Raw genomic sequence first — 16,563 nt, 5'->3', positions numbered from 1 at the left:
TTAAAGGTGTGTGCCACCACTGGTCTGTGTGGCTGATCGGTGTGGCCATTTCACTCTCTGATCTTCAGGCAGGCTTTATTTATTAAAATACAAATGAAATAGATCACTACAAATCAGATCAAATAGTCGGTTAGATTCATGCTTTAGCATGAAAACTGCATATAAATACTAAACTCCAGTCCCAAGAAAGACTTGGGCTTAAAAGGAGGAAGCAGGACGGGAATGCTCCTGGATTGTTAGGGGAAATGAGTAGAGAGGAGCTGAGGACACTGGAGTTTTAAATGGCAGGAGATGAGCCTGCCAGCTGGCCCCTTTCCTGATCCTTGGCAGGAGCAGCTAAGCTAGCCAGCCACTTGTCCAGAGGCCGCCAGCTACTTAGCAGGAGTTCTAAAGGACGGAGCAGGTCATGTTTCTGGTTCCAAGAAGCAGCGTGAAGTAATAACCCTGTGCACTTGGCCTTGTGACGCCCTCAGAGGAAAGCAGCCGTGCAGGAAGAAGCTGAAGTGGAGATAAAGGTTAAGAGCCTGCGCCAGAAATAAGAGAGAATTTTTTTAAAAGTCAGTTTAATTACATTATGTATTCGTTCATCTAGTTTGCGTGTGCATGTGCACGTGTGTGGGAGTGGGCGTGCCGTGGCACACATGATGTTCAGAGGACCAGTCTCAGCAGGTAGGTTCAGTCCTTCCACCGTGTGAGTCCTAGGGACAGAACTCAGGGCATCAGGCCAGGAGGGGAAGTGCCTTTACCAAGTCAGTCATTTCACCAACCTGTGGAGAGGGTTTTACTTACATATCTAAAGACAAAATTTTAAGGTGGAATCAAACCCAGGCTGGTCATGAATAAAGGCATGTGCCACCACACCTGGCTTTGTGAGGATGGCCTTTTTAGGACGTACTTGGCTGCTATGTAGCAAGAAACACATGCAAGTGAGCTTAATTTATTCATTCAGCGATTTATTTTTTTTTTTTGTAAACATTTTAACATAAGGAAACACCTGTAAACATGTCAAGTAGGGTCCGTGACCTCCAAATGTTCAAAGTCGACTCAGCAGATGGTTCCTGGGTGGTTCTAGAAGAGGCACAGTGTCCAGATTTATAGGGCCCCGAGAGTTCTCACAGGAAATGATACCTAAAATGGGAAAATGTAGGAGACTAGTTGTTTCTTCTGTTTTCGTTCAACATACCGCGCGCATCAACAGAAGTGGCGGTGCCCGTTTGTCCTGTTCGTGCGTCCTTCTGCTCTCCCCGCGGGAGTCTCATCACCAGCGCAGGCTCTCAGCACTGGCATTGCCGCGCTTTCTTCTGTGTAATTTTGTTTCTACGTCTTGGCAGTGCTACTTCCTCTTTTTCTCAGTGTTCAGTGATCTGCGGTGCGTCATGCGTTTTTTTTCATGCATTTTTTTTTCCCATTCTCCATTAATATCAGTAGGTGTCATTGGTAGGTCATTGGAAAAATACTAAAATGTAGTAGTTCAAACAGCTGTGCTGTGCTGTTTCTCCTAGATCTATGGGTCACATGAGGGCCCCTCTGCTGGTTTCTCTTGGGCTCCCTTCATGGGATTGCGGGTTGGTCAGAGAGACAGGGTTTCTGTTGTACTCGCAGGTCCAAAATGGCCTCCTGGTCACTTTGCTTCACCCTGTTGTCACGAGGCCAGCCACAGGTTCAGGAGATGTTAGAACAGACTCAGCTTCTCCATGAAGATGCAGGGAACCGCGGTCATTTGTTCATGATGCATCATCTCCTAGAGAATGTCACTATCATTCTGCGTCTGTGTTGAATGGGCCAGTGTTCTACTGAATGGAATCTTTAGTGCTCATACCAACCCAGCTGCTGCTAACCTCAGGAAAACATTCGAGTAGTACTTTCTAAGGTAAAGTGCAAAGAGGATCAACTTCGGGGAAAGATGTAGCCAAGCAGATTTTGCATGAATTCTGTGATATGCCGAATAAGGTTTATAATGAGGTCTGATAATATGCTAATCACTTTTATAAATAACTCTTGCAATCTCTCTCTCTCTCTTGTTCTTGTTTGGGCTTTTATTATTGTTTTGATTTGATTTTGTCTGAGACAGCATCTCACTATGTATGTAGCCCAGGCTAGCCTGAAATTCGTGATCCTTTGCCCTGTCTCCCAAGTGTTAGAATCGCTGAAATAAACAACTGATGGAAGCAGATGCAGAGAGCCACAGCTAAGCTCCCAAAGTCCAATCAAAGACAGGGAGGAGGGATTCTATGAGCAAAGGGGTCAAGATAATGATGGGGAAACCCAGAAACAGCTGACATGAGCAAGTGGGAGCTCACTGACTCTGGACTGACAGCTGGGGAGCTTGCATAGGACCAAATTAGGCCCTCTGAATGTGGGTGACAATTGTGTTGCTCGGACTGTCTGTAGGACCATGACAGTGGGACCAGGATTTATCCCCAGTGTATCAACTGGCTTTTTGGAGCCTATTACCTATGAAGGGATACCTTGCTCAGCCTCGATACCTGGGGTTGGGGCTTGGGGCTTGGTCCTTCCTCAACTTGATTTGCCAGACTTTGTTGACTCCCCATACTAGGGCTTACCTTTTCCGAGGAGTGGATGGGGATGGAGTTGGGGAGGGAGGTGATGAGGAACGTGGGAGGAAGAAGGGAGGGAGGGAGAACTGTGGTTTGCAGCACACAACGCCTGTCTGCGCTCTATACAGTTTGGAAGCTTCGAGCAAGGGGCTGGAGGTTGAAACACACAAATACACACAGAGAGACACAGAGAGAAGGGACCTCTAGTTACTGGTAAGAAGCCCTTTATTCAATAGCACCACGGAGGCTTATATATCCAACACAGTCAGGTGGGCAAACAGGTGAAAACCTCATCCTCTGATCCTCAAGGCCAAGGCAACACATGCTCGTGCAGCAGAGCTGGTAAACAACTTTGCCACAGCTTTTAGTAACTCAAATCAGAAGGAAACTAAAGATCGCTAGCAGGGAAGAGCAGCTGGAGGCGAGGACTCCAAATGGTCCCAACAGTGGTTGGTATGTAAAATGAAAAGACAAAACTTTTAAATAAAAATTAAAAAATCTCAGTAAAAAAAAAATCACTGGCATCATCGACCACTATGCTGAGCTCTTGTACTTTTTTTTTTCTTCTACCAAAATTGGTAATCTATGAATCAGGAAAGGAAGTGAAGCAGGTACTACCTTCCTAACAGGAGTGGATGCATGGCATAACTCATCTAAGAACATGCTGTAGTTAACGAGGTTTAAAATGTAGACATTTTAGACTAAAGTGGCGGCATTGCTGAGATGGGAGGGCCTAGGCATAAATGAGATTGCTTTAGGAAATAAAATGTATAGGTCGTCTTACCATACATTGGCTAGACAAGACAGACACATCTCAACCAGGATCTTTTAGCAAGTTAATCTATATTCTGCCACATGGCTTGTAAACTCTCCTTAGTACCATACATCAGACTTCCTCCACATCTGGCTGATAAATCTCGCAAGCCTCAGATTCTTTCCCAGAGTTCCTATCTCTCCCCAGAAGTCCTGCCTATTCTCTCCTCCCTAGCTATTGGCCATTCAGCTCTTTATTAAACCAATCAGAAGGTGTCTTAGGCAGGTGAGGAAGGACAGATAACTCTTTACACAGTGTGCAAAAAGATTATCCCAACAGTATTCCCCAGCAGAGAGCCAATCAGGAGTAGGGTCTGCCTCTTGCCTGCTGTGTCAGTGGAGGCTCCATAGCCAAACCAGGCTGCATGAACGGGCTCCAACCAAGGTAAACAATCTCCACCCTTAGCATGTTTTCTTGCAGTAGAGCAATGTGCACAGCATATGCTCAGGGGATAATTATCTACCCCTAGACTCCTCCGTCATTTATAACTTGAATTAGATATTGTCCCTATAAGTAATCGCAGTTAACGCAACGTTCACCAAGTCAGACTTGGGTGAATGGTGTCTTTGGTTGTTATTGTTGCACTCTGATTTTCCTAAGAAGAGTTCTGCAACATAAAGATATGTTCATGGAGGAACAAGAGGCAATGGTAGCGTATAATATCGCTCTAGGTGAAGGCACTGGTCAGTAGCCTCTAATGTTCGCTGGTGTTGTATAGATGCATAAAAAGGTGCTTTCTGGCTCCAGCCATATCTGTTTTGAAATAAACTCGATAAAATAAAGGATGTGACGGTAGAATGTGAAAGAATCAGGAAATTTGGGGGAGGCATATTGACACATACTGTAATCCCAGAATCCATCTGCAAGTTCGACCCTGCCCTGGTCATACCAAATCCAAGGATAGTAAGACTCTGTCTCAAAAAAAGAAAAAAGGAAGGAAGGAAGGAAGGGAGGGAGGGAGGGAGGGAGGGAGGGAGGGAGGGAGGAAGGAAGGAAGGAAGGAAGGAAGGAAGGAAGGAAGGGAGAGTCTCTATGTCATGATTTGGGTTGGTGGCCCAAAAGAAAAAGTATGCTACACTTCTCTTCATTCTTTCTGTCTGTCTGTCTGTCTGACATCTCTTCTGTGGCACTTCCTGGAAGCCTAGGATATACTTCCTGGAAGCCTATGATGTCACCTTGCAGATGAGCTATTCTCCTTCTGTGTATGTTTGCTTTACTTTTCTCCTCCTCGTGTTTCCTCCCAGACTGATGAGCCCGGAAACTACCCTCCTACAGCCGCGGGAAGAGGAAGGGGTGAAGTATGAGCGAACCTTCATGGCCTCTGAATTCCTGGACTGGTTGGTTCAGGAAGGTGAGGCCACGACAAGGAAAGAGGGGGAGCAGCTTTGCCACCGGCTCATGGAGCACGGCATCATACAACATGGTGAGTGTTTCGGTCGGTGCTCACCGTCCCCAGTTAGAAACGGTCTCCTAACCTGTGGTTTGTAATGGCACACACATTCCTCGTCCCTGGGTCCGTAAGTCAGCTGTGCCTCTGGACAGTGTGACTTGCTTCTATGTTGAGAGTCAAGTTCAAGTCTGTTTCTTCCCTTGCTTGTTCACTGAGATCAGTGTAAAAGGGATGTGTTGTTATGCAGGTGTCTCTGCAGACACTAACAAGGAAAGGCAAAGTCTTTATTTTTAATCTTATGTTTGTGCATGTTTTGCCTACATGTATGTCTGCACCACATTGGTGCCTGGTGCCCAGATAGGCCAGAAGAGGGGGTGCAGGTGGAGTTGCGAATTGTCGTATGCTTGAGCCATCCATCTCTCCAGCCCAGGAAGGCAGATGCTTATAGAGCTCCAAAATCTCTGCTTAGGTATGGTATCACCTCACAATTCTGTACACAACTGGTCCTCACAGGCATGCAGTCACTTTGATTGTGAATGCAGGAAGAGAGGAAGTTCAGGGTCATTCTTGACTACATAGCAAAGCAAGCTATATACAGCCCTCTCTCAAAAACAAGCATTAAAACAATTCATGAAAAGAATAAACAATTTTGTTTGTCTGATCTACTGCCCATGACCTTAGGGAAGTAGAGCTTGGGCCAGGAGAATGAGCTGATAACAAGCTGCACGGTGAAGAGGTGATCCAAAGGGCTTTGTAAACATTTTCTTCCTATTGGGATAAATTGTAATGATGCAATCAGTATAACCTTTGGTTAGGAATTTTATTATCGCTACTGCATAGCAAATAACTTTAAAGTTATTTAAAGTTATAACACACAGCATACCAAAACGTAATGATCTAGACCCACAGCTGTAAATGTTATGAATGCGAAATGGTGCCTCATGGTTTCTGTGGGTCAGGAATTGGGGTGTGAGACTTAGCTGGGTGGTTCCCACTGGGCTCCCACCTGAAACGGTGGCTACACCTTTAGCCAGGGATACAGGCCTGGAAGATTCGCTCCCACAATGGCTCACTAGTTGCTGAATGCCGCCAGGTTCAGTCAATTGCTTTCTCTTATCTGGGAAGTGAGGATGACCACCTCGTCGGGGGAAAGTAGAAATAAACACAGGTAGACATAGTGCTCTCATTTAATGGTCCTGCTCTTGGTCACCCACTCAGTTCCTTTCCCTGCGAGGTGAAATGAACTTTCCCCCTTGGGACAAGGAAGCCTATGCTTGTTTCTGCCCGAATCCATAGAATTGGGGATATTGGGCTGTGAGCGCCTTCCCCTCATCCTCCTACCTTCCAAGCCGAGAATTTCTGTCCCAAGAATATAACAGTGGAATTAGAGAGATGAAAGAAACGTTAGAAACAATGAAGGATGTTTTCCTCAGTCTATAATACAACCCTCTAGTGGGTCATGAAACGTGCACCCACCATGACACAAGGGCAGCTCTCAGAGGACAGCTTGCCAGAGCCTGTTCTTTCTCCCATCATGTGGTTCCCAGGATGGAACTCAGGTTGTCAGGATGGGCAACAAGCTCCTTTATCCCCTGGACCATCTCACTGGCCCTGGAACATAACTTTAACAAGCCGTTCCCAGCATTAGAAATGATTACTACAAATGTACATTTTTGCCCCTCATCGTGTCCCCTGTGGACCTTCAGGATTACCCGGGAACATGATGGTAATACAGAAACTCCTGCCCTATCTGCCTTCTGATGAACTTCATCTGTGTTTGACCAAGATCCCTATGAAATCAGACTGTGCATAAGGTGGTGAGCATGCTGGCCTATGCCAATATAGTCTCAACACTGGGAGGTAGAGGTGGGAAGAAGATCAGGAGTTCAAGGTCATGCTTGGCTACACGTAAAGTTCAACATAAGAGACACTAAACCCCACTGCCATAGAAAAGAACAGGGCATAATTACATAGTAAGACAAGTGTTATTTTGCAAAACTCTTATTTATAATATAAATATTGCAAATACTGATGCTCATATAGTACCTCCAGAGAGGCATACAGACTGAGATAGGGTCGTCTGTTGCAACCTAAAAATTACTTGTTCCTGCGTGCTGGGGTTTAGTATTTAGAAAGCCACTAATGTGTTTGCATTGGCTTCTTTGGCTTCCAGTGTATTCCAGGGCATTCCCTCCTGGGCACTACTACCATGTTGAACTCATCGTGACTGTCGATGACCTTCTATGTCCATGGCTGAACTAAGTTCAGTGAAGATGGGAGTTGCATGGTGTCAGACTGTTCCCTGTCCTTAAGCAGCTCTTGGTCCTGTGACTGTAGACTCTATGGTGGTTATAGAAGCCATCCGTAAGCAGTAGAGGATATTTTAGGTGTGTGAGTCCTTTGCCTGCACATGTGTACATACACCGCATGCATGCCTGGTACCCACAGAGGACAGAAGAGGACAAAGCATCCTCTGGACCTGCATGGTTTTGAGCCTTCGTATAGGTGCTATGAGTTGAACCCGAGCCACCTCGCCAGTCCTTGATCATTGTATTCTTAGTGATTTAGTTGAGCCTCTTAAATCTAATAAAGTAGCCACTCTTTAAATTTTTATTGCATTTGATATGCTGCCTGCCACCTCAACAACACAGTACTGATAGCATTCTTACTATCTCCATTTTATTGTTCAAGAAACAAAGATACCAATAAGTTAAACAGTTATTGGAAGCTTCTCAAGTAGACGTAGTCCAATGGGTATTACTGCTAGTAAGTGTGAACTTGGAACTGGTTAGAGTGGCTGCCATTTTCCCTAGCGTGCAAAGACATCTTTTTGGTTTGAATCTACCTTCATTTTGCTCCGCAAAGGAAATGCCAGGTGATACCAAGTTCTATGAGAAAACCAGTTCCTCACGCTACAGTCTACTGACTCATTCTGTGCATGAGAGGATACCAGATGTCATGAGGTTTTTTTTTTTCCCAAATGATTTCCAAGGAATGAGTAATTATGTCTCAATTGCAGTGTGGTTTTATAATGCTGTAACCTCCAACCCATAAAGGTGAGCCATCGCAGATAAAACCAGGGCACTGTAGAGACTCTGAGTGTGGGAGCAGATCCCCTAGTTGTAGGAGGACTAAGGAATCCTGCAAGGTAGAATCTGGGGATCAAACTCGTTTCCCAGCAGACTTCCCTGCTAAGCAGATCACTAACTCGAAATTAGGGAAGCACCATCATCATCGTCAGTGTCCTCAGAGACCCTTTGAATTGTCTAGCTAGTAATTAATGTCAAAGATTAAACATTAAAGCAAGGCAGCCCTTTAGGCCTTGACGACAAGGTTTCTGGATAGAAACGGTTCCCTAACTTGAAACCTGGCAGTGTGAGCATCAGGGCCCTCTCAGGAAATACTTAACTTTGTCCATGAATGGTAAACAATGCTCTTATCAAGGCAGGACTTGTCAGATGAGTAATTAGCAGGCATTCATATTTAAGGACATGCATATGTCTGTGCAGGTATATGTACATACACAAATGCCTATATGATGATCACATGTTCATATTTTTCTAGTTCATTCGTTCTTTTTTTTAAACTAAAGGCCCCACACATAGTATAAGTGCTCTACCACTGAGTTATAGACACAGTCGTGTGTGTGTGTGTGTGTGTGTGTGTGTGTGTTGCACCTGTAGCTTACACACACTCCCTTTAAAGGGTCTTAATCTATTTGCCATGCTGGCCCAAACTGACCTTATTGCCTAGGCTAGCCTCAGATTCACTGAAATCCTCCCACTTGAGCCTCCCAGGTGCTGGGATTGCAGGTATACCCTGCCACACCTGAGTTTTCAGCCTTAGTTTTTTTCATTTTGACACAGGGTCTTAGCAGGTTACCTTGGTTCACCTTGAACTCAAGTAGCTCAAGTAGCCCCTGAATTTGTAATTCTCTTGACACAGCCTCTGATGGAGCTGTGATTACAGGCTTGTACCACTAGACCCAGCTCTTTCTTACCTTTTTCTTTTCTTTTTTTTTGGGGGGGGGTGTTCAAGACAGGGTTTCTCTGTGTAACAACCCTAGCTGCCCTGGAACTAGCGCTGTAGACCAGGCTGGCCTTGAACTCACAGAGATCTGCCTACCTTTGCCTCCTGAGTGCTAGGATTAAAGGCAAGTGCCACCCGGACTTTCTTACTTTCTAATACATTTATATTTACTATATACTAAGTACTGGACTAAATATTTTATAATATATTAGGTAGTTAATATGTATATATTTTATATATGATTTTATATATTATGATTAAACCCATAAAGGCTTAGCATATGTGTGAAATACCAGTACTGGTGAAGGAGATGCTAAAGCAAGAAGGTTGTAGGTTGAATGACAACTGGAACTACATAGCAGGTTTTGGATTAATTTGGCCTATAGAGTGAGACTTGGTCTCAAAAATACATACGTACATACATACATTCATAATGCATCATAATTCTTATGACATTGATATAAGTACAGAAAATTAACAGTAAAAAATTTTGAGGTTCAGAGCCTTTTAAGATATTTTGCCAAGGTTGCCCAGATATGCTGTAGCAACTATATATAAGCACTGTGCCTAAGAAAGAAACCTACGTGAGCTATGGATACAGCTCAGTTGGCAGGATGCTTGCCTAGTGTGATTATCACCCTAAGATTGATGGTCAACACCACAACACTAGGCATGGTGGCACTTGTCTGTAATCCCAACATTTAGGAGGCAGAAGCAGGAAGGTCAAAAGTATCAAGGTCATCCTTAGTTATATGAGTTTGAGGCCAGCCTAAGCTAAAGAGAATGTTTACTGAAGGTGAAGAAGAGGGGCTGGAGAAATTGCTCAGTGGTTTAGAATATTTGCTGCTTGTACACAGGACCTGGGGTCGGTACCAGTACCCATGTGGTGGTTCATCAATCATACACAACTCCAGTTCTAGAGGATTCAATGCCCTCTTCTGAAAGAAGAGGGGGGGAACTTCTCTGGGTCCAGTATGTGTGCAGTTGGTGTGCCTCTGGTGTAATAGAATGTACCCCATTGTGGAGGATATGCAGCCTGGATTTTGAGCCTAGCTCTATTTACTGAGTAATCATCTTTAATTTTCCCATCTACAGATTTACTAATGTATGAAATCAGCTTCTACCATAATGTTTTTGGGCTCTCCTGACCACAGAGCCTTTGAACACCAATGAGGGCAGTGTCACACTGGAAAGGTTGATCATATAATGCCTAAGATAGATTACAGTGTAAGAATACACTGAAAGATCAGCAAGAGATATGTGATCTGGAGAAATGGAGGCACAGGCTTCCTGTATGGTCCCAGGGCACTGGCTCCTGCCTCCAGCGCCGGGCAGTAACGCACATCCAAAGCCTCAGTCCAGGAAAGCCCTACAGAAATTCTGAGGCTAAGGACTTCACTGTGGGTCACTCCCATTGGCATCCCGCCTGCTCCACCAGGCATCTGCGAGCATCCCAGACCCTTGAAGAGGAAGCAGGTGCCCTCCATAAATCACACCGTGGCCTGAGGATAGAACACACGCACCTTCGTGTTGCAAGCGGGCAGAGTGGCTTTATCAGTCAATGACCTAGGAAGCCTTCCAAAAGCCAGGTTTCCAGAGACTAGCCAGAGCACAGCCCCAGACGCAGGCACCGCTACTGGGGATGCTAGATTGCTCTTTCCCACATCGCCTGGTGCTGAGAATTGAATCACACCACTTAGGAAAAGCTCTTGGCACAATGTTCAGCTCGGCTGGCTTCAGATACCCGCTTTTGTTTGTGATCTGGTCACCTGTAAATATAGTGACCATTTATAGAGCTTCTACAGTCTTTGAGTCACTATGGTAACATCTAGTCCTTTGTGTTCTTATTTTCCTCTAACTCTAAGTTGGGCATTATCTGCTGTGGTGGCTTGGATGAGATATACCCTCCATAGGTCCAGTATTTGAACGCCTGGTTCCCAGTTGGTGGCACTGTTTGGGCTTTAGGCAGTGCACCTAGCCTTGCTGGGAGAACTATGTCACTAGGGTTAGGATTTAAGAGCTTAAGGCTTCAGCCTACTTCAGTTTGCTCTCTCTGTTTTGGCTTGCTTTTGAGGATGGGCATTCTCAGCATCCTGCTTCTGACTGCTGCTGTCTGTCATGCCTCTCTATTCTACCATCACGGATTCTTATTTCTCTGGAGCTGTTAGTCCTCCCCCTAAACAAACAAACAAACAAACAAACAAACAAACAAACAAACACTTCTGTAACTTCCCTTGGTCATGGGGTGTTATCACAGGAACAGAAAAGTAACTATTACATATTCATTCTCATTTATTCATTTGCTTATTGTTGTGTGTTTATATGATACAGTGGAAAGGGGTATAGTGTGTGTGTGTGTGTGTGTGTGTGTGTGTGTAATCAGAGGAGTCCAGTGTTCTCTTTCCATTTTATGTCAGTTGTGGGTCTTGAACTCGGGTCCTCAGGCTTGCATGAATGTGTCTTTATCCACTATACCATCTCCCTGGTCCAAGCGGTCTCATTTTCAGATGGTTAAATAATCCGCTAAAGATGAGAACCAATAAGTAGTAGATTCAAAGTTCATATCAGGGCAGTTTTTGAAACCACCTCTTACCCACCAGAGGCTTATCCTTAGCCCCACTAGAATAAAAATTGTTAGCTCATAATATCTGAGCTGTGTGGACTGTCTTACAGCAGCTCACATGGGCTGGCAGATGCTACAGCTTATTAAAAAGAAAATGGTTAGCCCATAAAATTCTACCTTTTCTCAAACACTAACAACCTTGGGGTTTTTTTTGTGTAGCTTTTACAACTGGGGTGGACACACTTCCCTGGTACTAAATATTTCCCCAGCTGCCCTGGCTCTCAACTGGTTATCTTAGCGCTAAGCGGAGCGAGATGGAAGCCGGATAAGTACAAGGGTAAAGCCTTCAGCTGCAGCCACTGACCCTGGCTAATCAGGCTCCCGCGGCCGAGTCCACACATCGCATTTACTCCCTTTCCGCTTTGGCCAGAGCACTTCAGCGGTATCAACACTCTAAAACCCTCTGGCTTTTCCTTTTAAGTCTGTAATTCTGTTAAACCGTGCAACACACAGGAGAGCAGTTTTGCACACAGTATCTTTGGAGTCCTCCCAGCAGCCCTAGGGTGGCTGTGAGTATGCCATCTGAGGGGAAGATGGAAGCTGAGACACTTGCTTGAGACGCAACAAAGGTGGCAGGTTCAGATAGAGAAGTGACGTCATTCCAATGATCAATTGATGGAGGTCAGCCTAAGGTTGCAAATGATTAGACAGAAATAAGTCAAGACAGGGTTTCTCTGTGTTACAGTCCTAGCTGGCCTGGAACTAGCTCTTGTAGACCAGACTAGCTTCGAACTCACAGAGATTCACCTGCCTTTCCCTACTGAGTGCTGGGATTAGAGGCATGCACCACCACTGCCCGGCGGAAAAATAATTTTCTTTCTTTCTGCCCTTCTTGAGTTTATAACAAAAATCTCTTCTGACAAAAGGAATATCTTGTCTCACTAAGGGCAAGTCAAAGACATTGAAAAGTGTGTGTGTGTGTGTGTGTGTGTGAGAGAGAGAGAGAGAGAGAGAGAGAGAGAGAGAGAGAGAGAGAGAGATAGGGAACAAAAGCTAAGAATATAGGTCGGTGTGAGAGTACTTACCTAGTGTTCATGTTGCCCTGGGTTTAATTCCCAACACACACACAAATGTGAAGGCTAGGAGCTTGGTCAGATATTAAGGGTAGGGGATTCTTCTAAAATGATGCAGCAGAATTCTTTGCGAACACTAGGCTTGACGGGATAGGAAAGTATGGTCCAAGAGAAGCTTTCGAAGAGGTTAGGCTGTCTTTGCTTTGCCCTCCTTCCCTGTCTTAAGGTTTCTGTTGCTGTGATCAATGCTGTCCCCAAAAGCCACTTGGGGAGGAAAGGATTTTTCCAGTGTATGCTTCCACATCACAGTCCATCATCAGAGGAAGTCAGGCCAGGAGCTGAGGCAGGAGCTGAGGCAGGAACCATGCAGGAGTGCTCACTGGCTTGTTTCTTGGAGCTTACTTTGCCTGCTTTCTTCTGGCACCCAAGGTCAGCCAAGGAAGGGGTGGCACTGCCCACAGTGAGCTAGGCCCTCCCCTATCAATTATTAATTTCAAAAGTGCCCTACAGACTCGTCTACAGCCTGATCTTAAATGGAAGCATTTTCTCCACTGAGGCTCCCTGTAAGATGACACTGTCGTGTGTCAAGTTGATGTAAAACTAGTACTATTACTTATATTCTCTCTCCTCTTTTTTTTTTTTTTAACCTGCTGAGCCACTCCCCGAGTCCCCTTCATTTTGCTTTGTGCTTGAACAATACTCTTTTGTATAGCTCTTTAAATATGTACTCTTTAAATATGTACTCATACTGATTCTATGTATTATCTATCATGAATAGTTCATAATAACCATGCGTATCAAAGTATCCCCCCTTTATATGCTGGCTCCATCTTTCGCAGGGCAGCTGAATCACGGGAGATCTGTTGTTAGGTGTCTGAGGAACCGCTGTGCTGCATTGCACAATACCTGTGCCAGTTTGCACTTCACCAGCTGTTCTGAGGGTTCCTTTTCCTTCACTTCCTTGCCAGTGTCTGTTAGCCATTTATTACTATAACTGGGCCGAGAAAATAATCTTTCAGTAGCTAATGATGCGCAGTGATTTTTCGTTAAGTGTCTGAGCTATTTTTGTTTTTCTTTTATTCACACCGCTGAGGATTGAGCCTTGGGTCTTGTGTATCCCCGGCAAATGCTCTACCGCTGAACCACATCCCCAGCCCTTCTTGCCTAGGCTGGCTTTGAACTCACTTTGTCGCCTAGCCAGCCTTAAACTTGCTCTACTGCTGCCTTAGTCCTTCCAGTAATTAGGGCCACAGGCCAGTGCCACCAGAGCCGGCGTTAGTTTTTCTTTTCAGAAAGTATTTATTATTCAGACAATTTGCTCATTTTTAAATTGGATTTCTTCTTGATTGTCATATTCATCTTGTCATTTTCCTCCTCCTCATCTTTTTTTTTTATGGCCCAATATAATCTTCTCGGAAGCCATAATCTAATATAATGTTTGTTTCCTCTATTTAGAATTTCTAGGAAATTGGGCTGGGATGCAGCTCAATTGGTAGAATGTTTGTCAGGCATGTAGCAGGCTTCAACTTCAGCCCCAACACCACATGAATGAGACCTGGTGGTCCATGTCTAATCTCAACTTTCTAGAGGCAGAGGCAGAAGGATCAGAGGTTCAGGTTATCCTCAATTACCCAGTGAGTTGTTTGGCCAATCAAAGATATACAATACCCTGTCTTTAAAAACAACAACAACAACAACAATAAAAAGGTGTATAGGGACAGTTCCCCTGCTGTTGTATGTGATGGCTGTTTTCCACGTTATTATAATTGAATACAGCAGCAGAAGAAAACTGGACACAAACAGATGCTCCCTGCAGTGTCAAAATAGGGGACAAAAGTTGCTTCGTGGTGTCATATGCAAAGGTGTTGGCACACATTGTAAGTGCTGATTTTAATTCAAGAAAAATAGGCCTGTAGCTGCAGCAAGCCTTAACATCTTCCAAAGCATAAAGGGAAGGGGGGCATACTAATTTGATGCAGTCTTTCAGTTGAGAATGTGATCGTGAATGAAAGGGTTTCCTTTTGTTCAGGGTCTCTCACTGTATCCACATCCTTCTTGGCTGCAGTCTGCAGGGGGAGTGTCTCTTGTTTCTGCTGATTCAGACTGTGTTTAGCTTGTAAGAGTAGGTGCCTATCCCGTCCTATCTCAGGCCCTTCTGACAGCATGACACTCTTCACCTCCTGCTTTGGTCCTCAGTTTAGCCGTACGTCCATTTTGTTTGTTTTGAGTATGATTTCACACTGTAGCCCAGGCTGGCCGGGAACTCACTACACAACCAAGACTGACCTGGCAATCATAACAGTCCTCCTGCGTCTGCCTTTTCAGCGTTGGCATTGCAGGCATGAGCCACCGTGTCTGGCGTTGTGTATTTGCCAAGTATTTTCTATTAGAGCGTGAGAATGTCATACAATATAAGCACCCAGGCATTGTGCAGTTGACGTGTATTGGCCCCAATATCTGCAGTTTCTGCGTTTGGGGTCTTGACAAACTATAGAGGGAAAACCTTTGGGAAATAAGATTGCATCAGTACTGAACCCGTTCCGAATCTCTTGTCATTGTTTCCAAGACAATACAGTAGCAGCTGGACCACATTTACATTGTATTCGGCATTGTCAGTAATCTGGGGGAGAGTTGAAAGTCACAGGAGACTATGTAGCAGTCATGTCCGAATGTGGGGCTATTTTATATACAGACTTGAATAGCTCTGGAGATGCTGGTATCCGGGGATCTTGAACTCTGTCTTGTGGATACCAAGGGAGGACCGTATGTCAGAAGTGTACAATCTTCTGCTGAGTAGCCGGCTTGAGTTTTCTCAGGTAATGCGAGTATTTGGCTGGTTGAAGTGATGGTATTTAGTGGGATACAGATGCTGGGCCCTCAGGTTTATTAACAGAGCACACCAGCTCTCTGCAGTGCAACGAATAGTTCAAAGTATGGATGACGGTGTGTCCGTGCCTCTCCTCCTTCTTCAGTATTTACTTCCCGTTACAGACAAGCATAAGCTCAACTGAACGGCTCACATTGGAGAGGGTAGTAAGAGGAGAGTGGGGAAACTCTCTTTCAACGGGTGCCTCCGAGCCAGGCACCATGCTCCGTGCCTATCACTGCAGCACCAGGGAGGCCGAGCCAGGAGGATTGGGAGTACAAGTGCAGCCTGCACTGGGTGGAAAGGTCCCGGAGAGTCCCGGGTTACTTGAGATCTTGTTAAAGAAAAAAAAAAAAAAAAAAAAAAAAAAAAAAAGCAACAGAAATGTGAATCTCTTCCAGCATAGGCTCTGTCATTGCTTGGATCGCCAGGTTCCTTGTGTCAGCCCCTCTGTTCTCAGCTGCAAGGCTGGGGCTCTGAGTAGGGCTTCTACCTGTGACCTCGGCCTCCTGTGTTATAGTCGTTGTCCTCCTGACTTGTCGTCCTTGATATTGTGCCATGTTTCACAGCTATCCTCTAGAAATTCTCCCAGGAGCCTCTCTGGCTCTTTATTCTGAGCCTGTATGGGTCAGGGTTCTCTAGAGAAGCAGAATGGGCAGGAGGTGTCTAATCTCAATATAAACAGGATTTCTTAGGGCTGTGGTCTGACCCTTCCAGTTATGTCTCATGACAGTCAAAGAATCAACTAGTTGTTTGGCTCCTTGAGACTGCTTGTCCCCGCTTGTCTTCAATAGATGCTGGAATCCCTAGTAAGCAGGTTCTAAGATCAGTGGAGGAATGAACTTGCCAGCAAAAGTTGGGGGAAGCAGGCAAAGAGCAAGAACTTCCTTCTTCCGTGTTCTTTATGTAGATTGAAACCAGAAGGTGTGACCCGGATTTAAGGTGGAGCTTCAGTCAACATATCCCCTCACAGGTGTACCCACGAGCTTACGTTTTAGTTAATTCCAGATGCAGTCAAGTTGACAGCCAAGAACAGCCGTCATACCAAGAGTAGAGCCCCTCATTTTAACTCGGTTTTCTTGGTTGACATTTCAGTGTCAGTGCAGCTGGACTATTCAAGCTTTTTCCTTCCTTCCCCTCCTCTCCTCTCCCCTCCCCTCCCCTCCCATCCCCTCATTCCTCTTCCCTCCCTCCCCCTCTCCCTCCCCTCCCCTCTCTCCCTTCCTTCCCCCTACCTCTCTCCTCCATTTCCCTCCCCCCTCCTCTCCCC

The 16,563-nt window shown here is 45.2% G+C and overlaps 1 protein-coding gene across 1 annotated transcript in view; it reads left to right on the top strand.

Annotated features, from left to right (window-relative positions):
• The window catches only part of Deptor (DEP domain containing MTOR interacting protein), a 135,422-nt gene that overhangs the window by 68,050 nt on the left and 50,809 nt on the right, over positions 1-16,563 (top strand). The window contains exon 4 of the mRNA XM_050145013.1: positions 4,617-4,795. Coding sequence (XP_050000970.1) covers positions 4,617-4,795 — 179 coding nt within the window. The remainder of the gene's footprint in view (positions 1-4,616; positions 4,796-16,563) is intronic.

The sequence above is a fragment of the Alexandromys fortis genome, unplaced genomic scaffold (genome assembly GCF_014885135.2).
Source record: "Alexandromys fortis isolate MF-2015 unplaced genomic scaffold, M_Fortis_MF-2015_v1.1 scaffold_2_1_26212458, whole genome shotgun sequence".
In the NCBI taxonomy this organism is placed as follows: Eukaryota; Metazoa; Chordata; class Mammalia; order Rodentia; family Cricetidae; genus Alexandromys; species Alexandromys fortis.
Note: the sequence above shows the minus strand (reverse complement) of the source record. Positions and strands in the feature narration are given on the sequence as shown.